Source organism: Ahaetulla prasina, chromosome 1 (assembly GCF_028640845.1).
Source record: "Ahaetulla prasina isolate Xishuangbanna chromosome 1, ASM2864084v1, whole genome shotgun sequence".
Classification (NCBI taxonomy): Eukaryota; Metazoa; Chordata; class Lepidosauria; order Squamata; family Colubridae; genus Ahaetulla; species Ahaetulla prasina.
Window position 1 is genome coordinate 179,341,472 of NC_080539.1, and position 20,428 is coordinate 179,361,899.

Consider the following 20,428-nt stretch of genomic DNA (forward strand, 5'->3'; position numbering starts at 1 on the left):
GGGGAAGGGAAAGAGCAGAAAAAGGAAAGGTAGAGCTCTCTCTAGAGGCCCCGTTTGGGGAACTCGAAAGGGAAAGTTCCCTGGAATTCCTTTGGCAAAGCTCCAGCCCCAGCGTGTTTCTGCTTTAAGCAGACAGAGAAGAGAGCGACCACTTCTGCTTCAATTGATTGTTATGGATATTTATAAGCAGACGGAATAAAACACAGGAGATCAGTCATTTAAATTGCAAGTATTAAATCTGACTTCTATTTTTTCTTTTAAAAAAAAATTTTTTTTTCTCTCATCTACAATCAACACAATGAAATAAAATGGCATTTACTTGTTGAAAAAGTGAAACTGAATGGAGATTTTATCTTATTGTACTGGACTGTGGATTGTTGGATTATTTTAGTTTGTTTAAGTATTTTATAAGGGGATTTTCAGCAAGAACTTTGCCATGAAGGTTTTTTCAGAAGAATGGATTCGTGACTTTATACAGGATTATACAGAAAGAATGTATTTAATTATTCAACAATACGAATTGGAAAAAAATGGAGGCGTTTTGGATGAGAGTTTGGAGGAAATTAACCAAAGTAATCAGGACTTGGAATATGGAATGGATGTAAAGAAGCCTTTTTTAAAAAGTTTGGATGAAAAGCCTGAATTTGTGCTACAGGAGGCTGTCTCCCGAAATGGAAAAATTCACAGGGTTAATGCTTTCCAAGAGTTCTCTTTTCGGATTGAGGGAATATACGGCAGTAACTCGTGGATTCTTGGACATAAGGAACTATTAGGAAATATTGTGACTGACTTTTCAAAAGGAGTAATGAAGGAAAGACAGAGACTAATGCATCAAAAATGGCAAGAGACAAAAGTATCATTTTTGAAAGATTTTTTTTTTTAAAATATTAACAGAAAAAGATTTTAGCGTTTCTGAAAGACAATACGTAAGGAAGATTTGGAAGAAATGGGTTGATTATATGTTTTATAACCATCATAAAAGACTAGATATTTGGATTTATACTGGATTTTGACGAGGAAGGACTAAAGTTGAATAGATATTGTAATTTCCCTGTATTGAAATTTTATAATCTGTTGTATTGAATTTTAAATAGAATATTCTCGAAAGATCTTATGTAAGAAAGACTTGGGGGGAAAATTATATGGTTATAGAAGCTATAAGGGAGATATTCTCTGAACTGGATTGGATTTTTATGCTTTAGCTGGTTTTAAATATTTTAGGATTAATTTGTTCTACTGATCTATATATTTTATTACTGTTTATTGTTAATTTTTTGAAGGATTTTGGTTATGTAAGGAGGAAGTCAGAGCTAGAGATGGAGAATTGGTATAATAGTTTTGGGATTATTATTTTTTTTTAGCATATGTTTGTTTTATTTTTAACTATACCTTGTGTTTGTTCCGGGAAGCCAGGGGGGGAGGGGAGAGGGGGTTTGTGAAGGGAGAGGGTTTGGGGGGAAAGGGGGGGAAAAATTTTTGTAAAACTTTTTGAATAAAAAATAAATAAATAAATAAATAAATAAACTACATAGCCAGCAATTTGGAATGATCTTACACTGGATTTCCTACACATGGCAGAGAAATGCTCTTAAACATCTGCAAGGTCCTCTCCAATTTTATGGATTCAACACATCTGTATTCAACACATTGCTTTAAACTGGAACATAAATTAATTAAGTTCACAAGTTTGCAAACTGGAAAGTGTTGTTTTCCTTTCTTCCAGCTCCATTCCATCTTTCTTCCTATACCAGGAGGGGACAGCAAGACTCTAGTGTGGCTTTTGGAGATCTGTGGAAGGGGAACTATCAGAATTTGTCTTTTACTTAATATTCCTTGTTATCCTAGGATCCGAAACCCTGGTAATTTGATATAATAAAAGTCAGAGCAGTCACCACAAAGCAACATTGTCAGTAATCAGTTCCGTGTTGTTCTATCACAACGTGAATACAGTAAAGTTATTGTTATTACTACAGCACTAATATTACATCCTTATATGTAAGTGTGCAAAGGTGTTAGCAAGAAAGTATCTTAAGTAGCATTGAATAATTCCATGGAGGAGGGATACTTTTTGCTACTTTTGCTACTGTTAAATCTTGTTACTTTAGTTTTGTTAAATGTTTTTAAATACTGTTAAATCTTGTTACAGATAGGAATGGCAAATAAATATAATTTAGTAAAGTTTAGCAAGAAAGAATTTTCCCAGTGCTCCCTACATTTAGCATGTACTAGTACTCTCCTTCAGGTGTCTCTAACAATTAAATTCCTTCACCTGAAAAAAAGAATGGTTAAAAAAAAGTCAAACCTTTAATATGAAGCATATTAAGAATGCTTGTGTTAGTATCCAATAGTAAAATCTGTCCTCTTTCTACTATGACATTATCGCCATCTTGTGGTGGATGTCCATTAAGCCAGGTCAAGTTTTTTGACCATCGTCCACAAAATTGAATTTGGAAGGTGTTCTAAAATGAAACAGAAATCAAAACCATTAGCAACCCAAACTTTGTGGTGGAAACAACACATTTGGATAGATCATACAATCCTTACATTACATATCTGTTTGGATTTGAGTACTTCATTTTTTTATGAATCAACTTGTGGTGAAAGTTGACCTTATATCAGTATTAGTCAAATTCAGCAACCTCCAATGGAACAAAGAAATCAGGAGCAATTTTAAAGGCAGTTTACATGAATAAGGACTAAACACAAATGATTTAAAACATCTATGCAGATGAAATAATTTTCAATAAACAGTCTTAAAATACTTCTGGTCAACCAAATGTATGATAATTTACAGGGCATAAATAGAATAGAATAGAATAGAATAGAATAGAATAGAATAGAATAGAATAGAATAGAATAGAATAGAATAGAATAGAATAGAATTTTTTATTGGCCAAATGTGATTGGACACACAAGGAATTTGTCTTTGTGCATATGCTCTCAGTGTACATAAAAGAAAAGACACCTTCATCAAGGTACAATACCTACAACACTTAATGATAGTCATAGGGTACAAATAAGCAATCAGGAAACAATAAATATCAGTATAAATCATACAAGCAACAAAGTTACAGTCATAAGTGGAAGGAGATGGGTGATGGAAATGATGAGAAGATTAATAGTAGTGCAAATTTAGTAAATAGTTTGACAGTGTTGAGGGAAATAAGAAGATTTCGTAGGAGGTTTTGTGGTGAGAAAGAGACTCAGAATAACTCTGCCTTAATCACACTAGGTGTACGTTGTGCAGGATAATTTGTTTCAAAATTCTATTACCCTACCAGCAATAAAGATCTTTCCAGAAATCCAACTGATTTTTGTATTTTGCGTTTGTCAGCCTTGCAGAGTTTGACAATTGACTCGTATGTGAAGAGAAGGACATGTTTGCAGGCCTCCTAAGGGCCAAGAGATACTGGAAAACTCCCAAATATCTCTTTGTTGTTGACTTATATGCTCAGACAGATGGCTTATCCCTTCTCAAAGCTTTCATCAGATGTGATTTCATGAAATTTTGAAATAACTTCAAAGAGACTTTTTCACTAAAAAAAATGACCACTGTACAGTGGATACAAACATTTTATAAGCTTTATCCTGATAATGAAATATAACTTTGTAAAGGATACTTATCACAAGAATGTGATCTGAGATGCTAGTTTAAGCAAAACTATATTACTGAGCAGTGATGCGGTGACTCAGTGGCTAAGATGCTGAACTTGTCGATCAAAAGATCAGCAGTTTAGTGGTTCAAATACCTAGCACTGCATAAAGGAGTGAGTTCCTGTTACTTGTCCCAGTTTCTGCCAATCTAGCAGTTTGAAAGCACGTAAAAAATGCAAATAGAAAAATAGGGACCACTTTGGTGAGAAGGTAACAGCGTTCCGTGTGCCGTCAGCATTTACTCATGCCAGCCACATGACCATGGAGACGTCTTCGGACAGCACTGGCTCTTTGGCTTACAAATGGAGATGAGCACCACCCTAGAGCCAGAAACGACTAGCACACATGTATAGGGGAACCTTTACCTTTATATTACTGAGCAAGTTAAAAGGAGTCAACTTAACACCTCTGAATTTCATTTTAGATTTTGATCTATGTTTATTATTTTTCCCTGAAAGTGGTCATTTGGAATTTCCAGTGAGGATATGTAGCAAATGAAAAGGAGAGACAGCATTATGGAGATGAATAGCCAGAAGGTTCTGACCAGCAAAGTCTCTCCAGAAAAAGGACAGATCATAAGATCACCCACATGTACTCCAGACAGCTGATGTTTAGGAGTGGACTTTAGGAACAGAGGTTTTGTGGTCAGTTTATAAATCAAGGAATTTCAACCAAGCTCACAGGTGTAATGCAGCATGTATTAACAAAAATCTCATTTCTTAATCACTTTTGGAAATGGCTTAATTGTTTTTCAGCAATTTCACAGGATCTCATAAGGAGAAAGTCAAGAGCCAAGGAAGAAATATCAAGCTTTACAGCCTCATGTAGAGCATGTATTAAGGACACTTGGTTTGCCCAAAACTCCATTTTCTATTTTACAAATATTCTAAACGTTATAAAGATCTTTGAAGCAATAAAGCAACTAAACGACCTAGTGAGTTTTCCTTTGGCCCAGAGCAAGATTAAAATAAAAACTAAAGAAATAACTGTAAGCGCTTAAAAGCAACTAATAGCAAAAAGCCTACCAAAGATTTGAAGTACAAAAGTTTAAAAGAAATTAAGAGAGCAGTTGAATTGGGAATATTGTTTATTAGAAAGTATGTTTGAATTAAATAAATAAATAAATAAATAAATAAATAAATAAATAAATAAATAAATAAATAAATAAGGCATACTTCCGTGGGAATGAACTACTGTTGAAATTTCCTTAAAAGAGATGATTGGCTGATTTTATTAAACAAAGAGATAGGGGTAAGATTATGTGCCTATAGAACTATGGAATGCTAAATGGGACCAAAGAGTTAAGGATATAAAGAAAGGAGGAAAAAAGGTCACAATTTACTTTTTACTTTCCCTTTTTTTATTATAAATTAAAAATAGAAGAATTGCAAAAGAATATTACAGCATCAATGACTAAATCTGTCAAGAGAGATTTGGCGACACTTGAAGAAATAGAGGAAAACTTTGCAAGATGAATAAAAAAATGAAAATTATATAATTAAAAAAGTGGAAAGATTAAATAAATTAAGGGGAGAAATCTAAGAAATTTGGAAAATAAGGAAAATAATAAATAAAATGGGAAAAGATTTAGATGCTATAATTAAGACAGAAACAAATCTGCCCAGTTTTGAGGAAACCTGGTGAAGATATTAGGGAATGCGTTGCTGAATCCTTACCAGTTTTTTTGGAATGAGATGCAGCTGTGGATAAAGTGTACATAATTAGTATAAGATATGCAAAGGTAAGAAGGTAAGAATTTGGTACGAGATCACAGGCCCCAGAAGCTTCCAGTCTCAGCGCGAAAAGGATTTGCAAGCTGATGGGAGGCTTGAAGCAATGCGATTTTGCTGCCCCAAAGTCTTGTCGGCTTGCAAACACTTTTCGCACTGAGACTGCAAGCAGGCAAAGAAACCGTGGCAGAGAGGCTGGAGAGGAGACAGCTTACTAGATCTTCACAAGGCAAGTGACCCGGTGTGGCAGGATGGGGGGCAGGGAGGAATTTTCCAGGGAAAGGAGCATCAGATATCTAAGTGGGTCAGGGAGGGCTCTGGATGGTCTGAAGCAGGTGTCCTGTTCCATCACTAGCCCCCCCCCCCATGGCCTTCCCCCCCTGAGATACCTCATGTGCATTTAACGACCTGCATATTTGATTTGCGAATGCATGGGTGAAAGCAGGGAGTGATCACTCTAACGAATCCTTGGGTTAAAAATGTAATTGGCAGGCTCCATTACATTCGTAACTCAAGGATTACCTGTATCAGATGTAATTTTACTTAAAGAAATATCTATCAAAATATTGCATAAAAGAAAGGAATTCATCTTCTTGGCTGTCAAACTCAAAACAGAAAAAGGTACCATTTCATTGGGATAAATTGGAATGACTGTTTTTAACTTAACTAGCAGAAATTTCAATTTAACTTAGTCTGAAATGTGAAGAGATTTCCTTGAAAGGTTTAAACAGGACTTGGAAGAGGTGCAAGGAGATCAAAAGAAAGCAGCTATGCAGCAAATACAGTAAGAGGCTGTGGAAGAAATCCCACTTTGGGCACTACAGGTATAGACTTTTCTAAGTTTGCAATATAAATATGTGTTTTAAATGTCTAATGTAGATATAACTGGAATGAGTACTCCTCAAAAATGAAACAAGGTATTTCATTATTTGAAAAGATAAAATCTGCTTACAATAAACATGTAAAAGAAAAAAGGATCAAACATTGATTTATAATCATTTGGAATAAGAATCTATTTCAGCAGAGAAGACTAAGAAAAATAGAAATGTTTTTGTATATAAACCCCCAAGTACAACTAAAACTAATTCTGACTAATGATCATGGCTGATATGTGAAGGTGGAATTAATCTGAATGAAATAAAGATTCTGATACTAGGAACGTATCCCTGAAAAAACAAAGCTATACTTTTATGGGAAAATCAATAGACTCGCCATATGAAAATTGGTATTTATTGGAAGATTGGATTGGAGTGGTTTGCCCTCCAAAAGACAGAATATCTGTGAAACTAATTAGAACAACATAAGGCAAACTACTGAAAATATTTTTGGAAATGTTAGATAATTTTGAACTTATAGACATATGGAGACATAAAGATGGTGACTGTAACAAATGCACTTATTTTTCTGAAAGACACGGAGCTTTGTCAAGTATTAATACCTTTTGGATTTCTAAAAAGCTGGTTAGGTGTAATACTAAAATGGAGATATTGCCAAAGACTTTTTCCGATCATAACCCAGTGACTTTAACATGTAAGAGAAGAGTTAGAACTTAGAGATGGATGCTAAATGAAACTTTATTACAAAAGGAATCAATAATGGAGGACTATAAAGAGCAATTGAAAGAATTTTTTTGAGAATAATCTTAATAAGGACATTGACTTAAGGACAGTATGGGATGCAAGCAAGGCCTTTATGAGAGGACAAAGACAGAAGTTGCAATGAACAAAAGAAATGCACATGGCTTGGTGGTTGTGCTGCTCTGTTCTTGATTGCTTCTTGGTCTTTTCTTACATAGTTCTGACTGATCTGTCATTTTCTTTAGAATGCAGTCTGACATTCTTGAACCTTTTTCCTAGGACAAATGGTTTGGGGTCGATTTGAGCCATTGCAGATGAAGCATTTTTATTTTTTCTTAGCCTGGCCTTACAAATAATTTTTTGCCTCTTGCTTTTCAGCATTATGTAGGTTTTATTTTGTAAGCAATTTATCAGAAAATTATCTATTTTTTTAAAAAAAATATCCTTCATATGCCTTAGCTTGCTAACTTTTCTTCTTATTTTATTTATTTATTTATTTATTATTTAAATTTGTATACCGCCCTTCTCCCGAAGGACTCAGAGCGGTTCACAGCCAAGTAAAAAATGAATACATTGTAGATACAATTAAAATACTAATAAAAAACTTATTTGAATTGGCCACAATTAAAATTTAAAGGTAAAACCCATTAAAAACCCATAACTTAAGAAAACTAACCCAGTCCAGCGCAGATAAATAAGTAAGTTTTGAGCTCGCGGCGAAAGGTTCGGAGGTCCGGAAGTTGACGAAGTCCTGGGGGGAGTTCGTTCCAGAGGGCGGGAGCCCCCACAGAGAAGGCCCTTCCCCTGGGTGTCGCCAGACGACACTGTCGCGCCGACGGCACCCTGAGGAGTCCCTCTCTGTGAGAGCGCACGGGTCGGTGAGAGGTATTCGGTAGCAGCAGGCGGTCCCGTAAGTAACCCGGCCCTATGCCATGGAGCGCTTTAAAGACGTTCACCAACACCTTGAAGCGCACCCGGAAGGCCACAGGTAGCCAGTGCAGCCTGCGCAGGATAGGTGTCACTCGGGAGCCACGAGGGCTCCTCTATCACCAGCGCAGCTGCATTCTGACCAACTGCAGCCTCCGGATGCCCTTCAAGGGGAGCCCCATGTAGAGAGCATTGCAGTAGTCCAGGCGAGACGTCACAAGGGCGTGAGTGACTGTGCACAAGGCATCCCGGTCTAGAAAGGGGCGCAACTGGCGCACCAGGCGAACCTGGTGGAAAGCTCTCCTGGAGACGGCCGTCAAATGATCTTCAAAAGACAGCCGTGCATCCAGGAGAACACCCAAATTGCGCACCCTCTCCATCGGGGCCAATGACTCGCTCCCGACAGTCAGCCGCGGACTCAGCTGACTGTACCGGGATGCCGGCATCCACAGCCACTCCGTCTTGGAGGGATTGAGCTTGGGCCTGTTTCTCCCCATCCAGACCCGTACGGCTTCCAAACACCGGGACAGCACTTCGATAGCTTCATTGGGGTGGCCCGGTGTGGAAAAGTACAGCTGGGTGTCATCAGCGTACAGCTGGTACCTCACACCGAAGCCACTGATGATCTCACCCAGCGGCTTCATATAGATGTTGAACAGAAGGGGCGAGAGAATCGACCCCTGCGGCACCCCACAAGTGAGGCGCCGCGGGGTCGACCTCTGCCCCCCCGTCAACACCGTCTGCGACCGGTCGGAGAGATAGGAGGAGAACCACCGATAAACGGTGCCTCCCACTCCCAATCCCTCCAACCGGCGCAGCAGGATACCATGGTCGATGGTATCAAAAGCCGCTGAGAGGTCTAATAGGACCAGGGCAGAGGAATAACCCCTATCCCTGGCCCTCCAGAGATCATCCACCAACGCGACCAAAGCCGTCTCAGTGCTGTAACCGGGTCGGAAGCCGGACTGGAACGGGTCCAGATAGACAGTTTCCTCCAGGTGCAGGGGAAACTGATATGCCACCATACTCTCTACAACCTTCGCCGCGAAGCGAAGGTTGGAGACCGGACGATAATTACCTAAAACAGCGGGTCAGGAAGGCTTCTTGAGGAGGGCCTCACCACCGCCTCTTTCAAGGCGGCCGGAAAGACTCCTCCAACAAGGAAGCACTCGTAATCCCTGGAGCCAGCCTCGTGTCACCTCCTGAGTGGCCAGCACCAGCCAGGAGGGGCACGGGTCCAGTAAACACGTGGTGGCATTCAATCTACCCAGCAACCTGTCCATGTCCTCGGAGTCACAGGGTCAAACTCATCCCAAACAACATCACCAAGACCGCCTCAGATACCCCGCCTGATCGCCACAATTTTGGTCCAGGCCGTCCCTAAGCTGAGCGATTTTATCGTATAGATAACCGTTAAACTCCTCAGCACGTCCCGCACGGGTCATCCCGCTCCCCTGGTGAAGGAGGAGCGGGTCACCCGAACAGGGCAGCTGGGCGGTTATCTGCCGACGCAATGAGGGAGGCGTGGGGCCTCGCTTCCCTCAGTGCCACTAGGTAGGTCCTAGTATAGGATCTAACTAGTGTCCGATCAACCTCTGAGCGGCTGGACCTCCAGGAACTCTCTAGGCGTCTTCTCCGGCGTTTCATCCCCTCAGCTCCTCGGAGAACCAAGGGCGGTTGGGATCTGCGCCGGGTCAGAGGCCGCAAAGGCACGACACGGTCTAAAGCCCCAGCCGCAGCCCGTTCCCAGGCTGCAGCTAGTTCCTCTGCCGTGCCGTGAGCCAGACCCTCAGGAAGTGGCCCAAGCTCCGTCCGAAACCTCTCTGGGTCCATCAGGCGCCTGGGACGGTACCAACGTAATGGTTCCGTCTCCCTGCGGTGTTGGGTAGCGGTCAGAAAGTCCAGGCGAAGGAGAGAGTGATCTGACCATGACAAAGGTTCAATGACTATTTCCTTTAAGTCCAGATCTCTCAACCACTGACCAGAGACAAAAATCAGGTCCAGTGTGCCTCCCCCGATGTGAGTGGGGCCATCCACTACTTGAGTCAGGTCCAAGGCCGTCATGGAGGCCAAGAACTCCCGAGCTACCGTCGATGACGAGCCGGCAGATGGCAAGTTAAAGTCCCCCATGACTAAAAGTCTGGGGGTCTCCACTGCCACCCCGGCAAGCACCTCCAGGAGCTCGGGCAGGGCAGCTGTCACGCAGCAAGGAGCCAGGTACGCGACCAGCAAGCCCATCTGACATCTATGACCCCACCTCACAAAGAGGGATTCACACCCGGCAATCTGAGGTACAGTGGTCTCCCTCGGCTCTAGACTCTCTTTAATAGCAACCGCCACCCTCCACCCCTACCCTGGGCCCTCGGCTGATGAATGCACGGAAACCCGTGGGCACATCTCGACCAGGGCACACCCTTCAGTGCCCAACCAGGTCTCCGTAATGCCTATAATATCCGCGCACCCCTGAATCAGATCATGTATTAGGGGCCTTATTGGCCACGGACCGTGCGTTGCATAACATCAGACGAGGCCCAGGCTCTGAGGGTCTTGACCATCCGGGAACGGAGAAGTCAGGGGATCGGGCACGCGATCGCCTGCAAACATCGAACGCGTGACCCCCTATGTCGACACGATCCCCCTTCCGCCATATCTGCCCCTCCCACCTACCGTGCAAATAGACTCACCTCACACAAAGGAACACACTCCCCCATAACCTCCGAACCCATTTGATAGTCGCCACGAGCATGCGCTGGAACTGGTTTCCTCCCGACGGGCTACCCCTCTCCCACCCTAACCCTCCCACCCCCACCCGACACTACCCTCCCCCCCCTCCAGCCCAGACCCGTCAGTTCCCACCCTCCCCCTAAGGTTCCCATTAAAAATCCCTTTAAAAACCCTAATAAAAAAAATAATTAAAAAACCCCTGAGTCTCCTATTTTTGGCATGCCATCTCGGGTTCCAAAACCCGTCCTCAAGATGGGCCCTCGATAATGTGGAGGGCCAGACCCGCGAGAGAGGGGAATCTCGCAGGGCAAGAAGGTCAGCCGCTGTAAATGTCCGCATGATAAAAATCCGGCAAACGGACCCATCCTGGACCTGTCAAGATGGAAATTGACGCACCAGTGGTTCCGAGTAGAGGACAGACGGGATATAGGTCTTGGGCGGTAGATGAACAGACCGCCATGATTCAGTCAGAGCTCCAACCCCTCATCTCCAGTCCCGAGGGGTGGTCTATGGGCACGAGGGGGGGGGGGAGAGGATATAGTCCTACAGTAGGCAAGCTAGGATTGTCCAGGACCATCCTCAATTCCCCCCAGCTGGGGACCAAAGGTCTTCAGACGATCCCCTTGCAGCCAGCCCATGGGCATCCTCAGAGATGGTAAAAAAGGTGCCTACATGGCCCGTGATCGTCCTTCAAGTTGACAAAGAGGACGAAACACGCGCCTAATGGGCCAAGCTGCTCCACCGACGAGGCATCTCTCTCCAAAAGTCCGGGGGGGGGGGCAAAGGACTCAAAAAGCCCCCATAGACGGTCTATAGACGTCCTCTAGATGGTAACGAGGGCATCCCCTGGACCCGTGGACAGCCTTCAAGATGACAGAGAAGGCGACCGTCGGGCCTCTTCGTGGCCGCTAAGCCAGGCCTCCAGCTGGAATAGGCCACTCACCCGCCGGGTTTGCTGGGTCATGCCACAGTTCACCAGACCCAGTCAACCACCAACAGGCTAGGCCCTGGCCAAGCCGGTCCAGCCAGGCCGCCGCCACCGCCGCCACCGACACCGACACTGCCGCTGCCGGGGAGAAAGAGCCTCCAGGCCAGGCCGTCGCCGCCACCGAAGAACTCGGCCGCCGCCGCCACTGTTGGATAAGGCCAGGCTGCTCACACCACCGGCACCGCAGACGAGGGGGGGACAAAGGGGAGAGAGGCTCTAGGCCCCTCCCGAAGCAGGGCCAAGCCAGGCCGCCGACTAACGCCGCCGGAAAGCCGCCGGAAAAAACCGGCCGCCACCGCCACCGCCGCCGCCGCCGCTGGAAAAGCCGGGCCACTGCCACCCAGCCAGGCCGCTGCCGCCCGGCCTGGAGAAGGTCGGACCGCTGCCGCTGCCGCTGCTGGAAAAGGCCCGGCCGCTGGAAAAGGCCAGGCCGCCGCCGCCGCCACCGCCGCCGCCATCGTCGGCCGCACCGCCGGAGGGAGAGCGCTCCGGGACTCCTCCCAAGGGAACCCGGAGACGCCCCGCCTCAGTTTGCCCATCCTCCGACTCACCGGACTCTCACCTACCCGGGCGGGGGGTCCAAGCTGTCAAAAAGACCCCCCCCCACCCGGTCGGGCCCGAAATAGGCCCGTCGCCGCATCAGCTGTTCAGCGGTGCGGCCGCCATCTTGGACATGCGCGGTAGGTTATTGGACATTCTTCTTCTTGTGTCATATCCATCATCGGATGTTGACAATCATGTTGGCAATCCTATTTTTGATAACAACCGTATGAAAAAGTGCTGCAGAGTTTTGTCCAAACCAGACCCTTAGGTTTTGAAGCCATGATGTTCTTCTTCTCCCTAGACCTCATTTGCCTTCAAAAGAGGATTAAGTGAAGGATGCTGTATTTTTCTGGGTGTCACATCACATGTCCAAAATATTCTAACTTTTGCTTTTTAATGGCTTTGATTATTTCCCTTTGCGTTCCCAGGCAGCTTACTAATTTGTAGACCATTCATTTAAAATTAAGGCAACTACTATTTAGAGCTAGATGCTCTACTAAAACTTATTTGTAATATATATGATTTGTATACAGATTTAGAACCCTCCATTTCTTCCAAATACATGCTTCATATTTTTCTGAAAAGATGCCCTTTTGCATACTGACCCCTTGTGGTCAGTAAGTCATGAGCTATTGTCATTGCCACTGGATTTGCAATGCCAACTAATTGAGCCAGGTGAATCCATTTCAGTTGTCCCACATTCAAGCTATAAAGACAACAACACACACCATCCTCACTGAGGCAGAAAGGGCTCAGATGTCAGGAATGCACATTGATGTAGCCTCCTAAAAAAGCCCAAAGATTTCCAACCAATCTCAAATCTGAAGTCAGACTGATATAGTCTAAGATAATGGGTTTGTCCTGAGAATTTCTGAAATCACCCAGCTACCAGCTTTTCAAGAATCTTGACTCAATCCATCATCTTTTTAATTCAAATCAAATCATATACCTTCACATCCTGGACATAAACTGTTTCAACTCCTACCCTCAAAATGACGCTATAGAGCACTGCACACCAGTGCACAAATGACGCTATAGAGCACTGCACAACTAGACATAAGAACAGTTTTTTCCCAAGCGCCATCACTTTGCTAAACAAATAATTCCCTCAACACTGTCAAACTATTTACTAAATCTGCACTACTATTAATCTTCTCATCGTTCCCATCACCCATCTCCTTCCACTTATGACTGTATGACTGTAAGTTTGTTGCTTGTATCTATACGATTTATATTGATATATTGATTTATATTGATATTGATTGTTTCCTGATTGCTTATTTGTAGCCTATATCTATCATTAAGTGTTATAAGTGTTGTACCTTGATGAAGGTATTTTTTCTTTTATGTACACTTGAGAGCATATGCACCAAGACAAGTTCCTTGTGTGTCCAATCACACTTGGCCAATAAAAATTTTTATTCTATTCTATTCTATTCTATTCTATTCTATTCTATTCTATTCTATTCTATTCTATTCTATAACATAATGAATTACAAAATATGCAGTAACTATATTCCATACACATATACCCCCATAAAAGCAGAAAGCCTAATACTGAACCTGTCTTAGGTAGGTCTATGAAAATAAGAAATGATGCGCTACTCCATTTTATTAATATATTTTATGTGTTTTAGGTTTCTAATTGTGTCCCTGTCTGCTTTTGATCTCATTAGTCATACTGAACACCATTCTTGGTAAAAAGGCAATAAATAAATAAGCAAATTAAAAAAAAAAATAAGTTCATGAAACACAGTATGATGAATTAGTGAATTCTTATTGACTATTTGTTCAATAAACAAATATGGTACTTTTTCTTCTTTTTGTCTGTATACATTAGAGACTTTGCCAGAGAGAGAAAGAGAGAGAGAGAGAGAGAGAGAGAGAGAGAAAGAGAGAGAGAGAGAGAGGGAGAGAGAGAGAGAGAGGGAGAGGGGGAGAAAGAAAGAAAGAAAGAAAGAAAGAAAGAAAGAAAGAAAGAAAGAAAGAAAGAAAGAAAGAAAGAAAGATGCGAGAAATATATATATATATATATATATATATATATATATATATATATATATCCCGCCCTTCTCCGAAGACTCAGGGTGGCTTACAGTATGTAAGGCAATAGTCTCATTCTATTTTTATATTTACAAAGTCAACTTATTGCCCCCCCAACAATCTGGGTCCTCATTTTACCTACCTTATAAAGGATGGAAGGCTGAGTCAACCTTGGGCCTGGTGGGATTCGAGCCTGCAGTAATTGCAGGCTGCTGTGTTTTAATAACAGGCTATCTTACAGCCTGAGCCACCACGGCCCTTACCATATTGAGGCTGTCTTTCTTCAATTAATAAGGAAATGTCCCAATAACTTTGCTATACCCATATATATCACAAATATCTGTCCACAGTATAAAAACAGATTTTTCCATTCATATATTATTCTGTGAAGTCAAATATTCTCTTCTGCATTTCATTCTTCCTTCAAAAATTCATTTAATTAGGATAATTTCTAATGCTAACTGAGCCATATACATTTGGCTGCAGTTTTTATTTATTAGATTGAAATTAAAATAGCATGTACAAAATAAAACAATTAAATTAAGTAATTTTTAATTTAAATTATTTTAATAAACTGGCAAGCACATGAGCTCAACCAATGCATATCAGTGCAACAAATTAAGGACCAAATAGGTAAGATCTGAATCAGATCAGATACATTATAAAAACAGTTCAATGGAAAAGAGTTTTAATTTATTAAAGTTTTAACTATGCGACACGGAAATGTAATCATAACACTGATATAAGGGAGAAATGATGTCAGTATAGGACTAATTCATGACTCTTGTTCCTGCTTTAAAGAAAATCTTTTTTCCCCCTTCTGCTTCCCCTGTTTCAGCAAACAAGAAGCAGAACTGTAGAATTAGGTAATGCAGGCATTAATATCAATCACCAGTAAGCCAGCAGTTGGCTTTGGGTTCATGAGCTGCTATGAAGTCCCTACCTGCTCTCAGCACATCTGGACAAAATGTGCAATTGAATAGAAAAAGATATATGTGAGACATTCAGATGATATCATAAAGGAAGTCATGTATCTATGAGAGAGAGAGAGAATGTGCAGAGCATATGAAAAAAAACATACAAATGTATGTTTGATGTCCAAAAGCACTTAAAGCCAACATTAGTTTTAGTAGCTTTTTGTAAGATTATTTTTCCAATAGTTAATCACTTAAGAATATTTATTACTAGAACAGGGCTTCTGGGGTTTATTAAAATGAAAGGAAAAACTGAGTAGCAAAGTCCCAAAAACAGAAAGAGTTGCTCATTTTACATCTCTGCTCTGCGAGGTGCACTGGTTGCCAGTTTGCTTCTGGATCCAATTCAAGGTCCTGGTTTTAGCCTTTAAAGCCCTTCATGGCATGAAACCAGGTTATCTGAAGGTTTACATCTCCTTAATTGCATCAGCTTGCTCCACTACATCTGATATGCCACGGTACCATAATCTAGGGATGTACGTTGGTGGCAGGGATGAAATCTACTTACTTCACTACCAGTTCAGAAATGTGTGTGAGCATCATGTGCATGCACCAACACTCTGCACATGCACAAACCCTTCTGCACATGTGCAGAGGGTAAAAAACAGGTTACTTCCTAGTTAAAACCAAGAAGTAATGACAACTGGGTGGGTGGGCAGAGCCTCAAGCCGCCATCGCTACTAGTTCTCCAAACCATCAGCCATCATTGCTACCAGCTCGGCCGAACCAGTCCAAACTGGGAGCATTTCAGGTCATTTCACCCCAGGTTGGTGAGACCCAGGTGACAGATCTTTTCTGCCATGGCACCCTCTTATGGAACCTTCTTTCACCCAAAATTAGAGTAGTTCTTCCCTCTTGATGTTCTTGAAGTCCCTCAAGATCTGGTTATATCATCAGGTCTAAGAGTCCCAGGGTACCAGAGATATTTCTAGTTCTTTCCACTACTGAGATAGATACACTCATTTACTCTTTGCCTGGGGTTTATAAGTTTTTTCTTTTAATAACAATATTTAGTTTTTAATATTGATTTTTACATTTTTACAATGATTGTTTTACTGTATATATGTTCTTTTTTCTGATTATAGAGTTGTGAGATGGGCAGCCATACAATTTGATAAACAATGGCTGTGCTGGTTGTAACTGATCCCCAAAGGCCTTCTGAAAGAGTTATGTTTTCAGCTACTTCTAGAAGGTCATTGTAGCCTTCTGTAGTCATTGACTTAGGGAGAAAGTTATTCCAGAAAGGGAAAAAAAAAGGAAAACTGAAACAGAGAATGCCTGCTGCTAAGCCCTCTTTTGCTTTACCATTTAGCAGACGCTCCCCAGTACTTGAACCCCTATTGGTAGCCAGTTTAGTTCCTGCAGCAGAAGTGTAATCCAGCAATATCATGACTGACCCCTGAGCATGAATAGTCTTGCATTCTGGATCAGCTGAAGTTTCCAGGTAGTTTTCAAGGGCAGTCCCATATTGAGTGAGTTACGGTAATCTAATCTAGAGATGAGAAGGACTATTGTCATCAGTGATCACACTAAATGCCAGGTAAGGTGTCATCTGAAACACCGGTTGAAGTTATGCAAAACCTTACTGGCCAAAGTTCACCAGTTGCTCTTTGAGTAGCAGCTGTGAGTAGAGCAGTTTTCTCAGATTGTGAATCTGTTCTTTTCAGATGAATGCATCAAAAATCATCCAATCCCTGAATAAACAGTCAATCAGTCTTGCTTGGATTTTACCAACTCCAGACCTGAAAGACTCTACACATCAGATCATGACTTCCATGCATATCCCAAAGGGCTTAGGGTAGAGATGTATAATTGAGTATCACCTGCATATTGATGATACCTCATCCCAAACCAACATATGACCTATTCCTGTGATTTTGTGTAGGTGTTAAACTAGACAGGGAAAAGGGCTGAACCCTGATGTATTCCATAATAAATGTCTCTCCATCACAACCCATCTCAGCTGCCCAATCGGGTGTTCCCATGGTATGACCATATCCCAAGCTCTCAATCCTTGTATGTGGTTCAGAAAGATACTAAGAGATCCAGGACAAAGATAGCTATGCTACTGATACCTGAGTTCCACCATAGGTCATCCACAAAAAAGAGGTTTCCATCTCATATCCAGACTGTCAAAAGTCCAGGTAATCCCAATTTTCTAGAGTCCCCTTCAACTGCAGCTCCAATATTTTCTCAATAGCCGTTCCCCCCCAAAGGAAAGTTTGAGATAGGACAGTAGTTGTTCAGTTCTGTTGGCATCAGGCCTATCCTCTTGAGGAATGGCAAACCACGGTCTTTTTGAAGCGAACAGTCTCTCCAAGCGGTAACATTAAAAGTCAGCATTCCTTTCCAGAAGCACCTTTTCCTATTCTGTTATTTCTTTCATTATTATCAACAGTAACACAATCCCTTCAGTTCACTGGTAACTACCGTATATACTCGAGTATAAGCCGAGTTTTTCAGCACGTTTTTTGTGCTGAAAAACGTCCCCTCGGCTTATACTCGGGTCTATACGGCTTATACTCGAGGTTTTTTTTTTTTTTTAAGCCCCTCGGCTTATACTCGAGTATATACGGCTTATACTCGAGTTTTTTTTTCTTCTTTTTTTCACATTTTACCGGACGGAAGCCCTGCCGGTGCAGTGAGAGGGCGGGGCGGGGGAGCCGCCAGCCTTCTCAGCTGAGGGAGGGAGGCTTTCCCCAACCGGTAGGTGCCTCATTTCCCACCCTCGGCTTATACTCGAGTCCCCAGTTTACCCCAGTTTTTGGGGTAAAATTGGGGACCTCGGCTTATACTCGGATCGGCTTATATTCGAGTATATACGGTATTTATCTTCCAACATGTAATAGTCAAGTCTCCACTACACAGTAGTTTCTTACATAAAGGCCTTGGCAGACAAGATATTTTTTTTTCTATTGTGAATATTTCCTAGCATTTTAGGCCAATTGGTATTTAGAAATTTGAATAGCAATAGCACTTTGACTTATATTCCACAGCCCCCTCTAAGTGGTTTACAGAGTCAGTGTATAGTAATAGTAATGTCTCACTATTCATAAAATCACAGTCATAGCGGCTTGATTAGAAAAAAAAAGTTAAATAGGGCTTGAATCTCTTTATTTTTCCTTAGATAGATTAGCGATACAACTTTTCTCTGCTAATATGTTCATCTACATCAGAATAAATTCATACGCATTAACCATCTCTCGTGTCCCTTAGATTTAAGATAAAAAGCACACTGATATATCTAGGGGTGTTTAAAAGCTATTTCAGCATATATACAAGAGGCAATCTAATTCACAGCCAACACCTGAAATCAATACAGTCTAGAAATTGTGTAGAACAATATAGTTAGAGTCAACCAAATAATACAAAAACTGGTTCAGCTCAAATCCATACTACAGTCACTGGACTGTATTTATATTTCACACTAGCCACTGACAAAGAGTCTGATGGGGGGTGGGGGCGGGCAAAAGCAACTCTCCTAATTTTATTTATGTATTTTCTGTGCCAAGAAGAGACTTCCTGCTATTAGCTATGGTGCATGGATGGAGGGTCAGGGTGGTCAAGGCAATAGGAAATCTGTAAGTAATGCATTAACATTCCCCACCTGGTCCTACAAGAGCAAAGATGTGAGACTTTGGAACATTAAAATCAAATCACAGAGGCTGACATAACACAATGAAGCCTTGCCCTCGCCTTCAAACACCCACCCACCCACCCACCAACCCTACACACACTGACAGATTGCCATTTAACTAGCAAGCATGGAGAAAGTGTTCCTGTTCACAGTCACCAATGAGGGACAAGGTTAACATTTTAAGTGATGGAATACAGTGTATATATTTCCCCATGCCACAGAACTAGGACTCCAACACCACCTTTCAGAACACTTAATTTCAATGATGGAAGACGTTGTGCGTACTTTTCAGGCTGCGAACTCTTGACAGCTTCTCAGATTAATACACCAGAGAGATTTGCTTTCCCTTAGCCTTCTCCTTAGCCACCTGAAGGGAAGCAAAACCAGACATTCAGAAATGATGGAAAGGAGGAAGTACATTTTTGTTGCCAAGTTGCCTTTTTTTTTTCAAGGAATGTATTAGCAACCATCTGCTCTGCTTATCCGTATAGCGGTAGCCACCATATTCTTGCAAAAATAGAAATCATTATCTCCTTGAGGATACAACATTATTTACTCAAACAAATGCTGATTATTTTTAGCTCTTAGGGAAATGTTTTCGGAAAATCCAGTCCCTAATTAAAAAGCAATTAGCAAAGTGAACAGAGGAATAATTTTAAAAGACACTGTAATAGTTACATCTTCTTCAATGTGTATACCTATGGGTACAGGGTAGATGCTGCAGACAAAAATGTGTTTGCATCACTCAGTGCTCTGGTTTGAAAAGAATGCATAACAGAAGTAAACAAGGCTGATGGATAATTATCCCAAAACGCATCAGAAATGGCCAAGTATCCTGTTTGCATGATTGTCTCAAGCTTTTATTTAATATTGGCAGGAACAATTTATGCTATATTTAGTTTTGCTTTGTCTTTCTCTTTTTGTGCCATCCAAAATAAGCAATACCAAGAAGAAGGTAATATGAATCATAAGTGGCATAGGACAGGGGTCCCCAACTGCTGGGCTGCAGGCTGCAGCCCACTACCAGGCTGTGAGCTGTTCAGAACTGTCCATCTAAAGCAGTGGGCAAGCATGCATGCATCTCCACTTACACGAGCAGGGGGTGAATGTGGATGCTCCTTTTGTGCACATGTGCACTCTTGCCCGCCGCTCACATGTAACCATTCCCCGAAAGGTTCCCCCAAGCCGGAAAGGTTGGGGAACTCTGGCATAGGAAGCTTCACCAAATCACAAGTTAAGAACACCTATGTAAAGCCCGTTTCACTCATCCCATTGCTATGCCTATTGCAGAGATCAAGGCTAGCTTTGTACATCTAGAAAATTATAAAATGTACTATTGATCCAATACCTACAGATTATTAAACTTAGCATAAATATATGGAAGGAATGCAGCTTTGAATACTATATATACTAGGTCAAGACAAGTGTTTTGATCTAAAGGGTGCTTTTTAAAAACATTTCATCCTCTGAAGATTGCAGCACACACATCGGAACAATGGCATTGTTTGATACTGGTCGGAGTTGATTTGGAACAATTTGTAAAGGTGCAAATGAGGTGCAAATGTCTTAATCTTCACTAAAACTCATGGGGTGAACATTCAATTGGAAATTGAACATTTTGCTGGCAAATT

At 41.9% G+C, this 20,428-nt stretch overlaps 1 protein-coding gene across 1 annotated transcript in view; it reads right to left on the reverse strand.

Moving 5' to 3' along the window:
* The window catches only part of PKHD1 (PKHD1 ciliary IPT domain containing fibrocystin/polyductin), a 292,871-nt gene that overhangs the window by 179,312 nt on the left and 93,131 nt on the right, over positions 1-20,428 (reverse strand). The window contains 1 exon segment of the mRNA XM_058181645.1: positions 2,303-2,459. Coding sequence (XP_058037628.1) covers positions 2,303-2,459 — 157 coding nt within the window.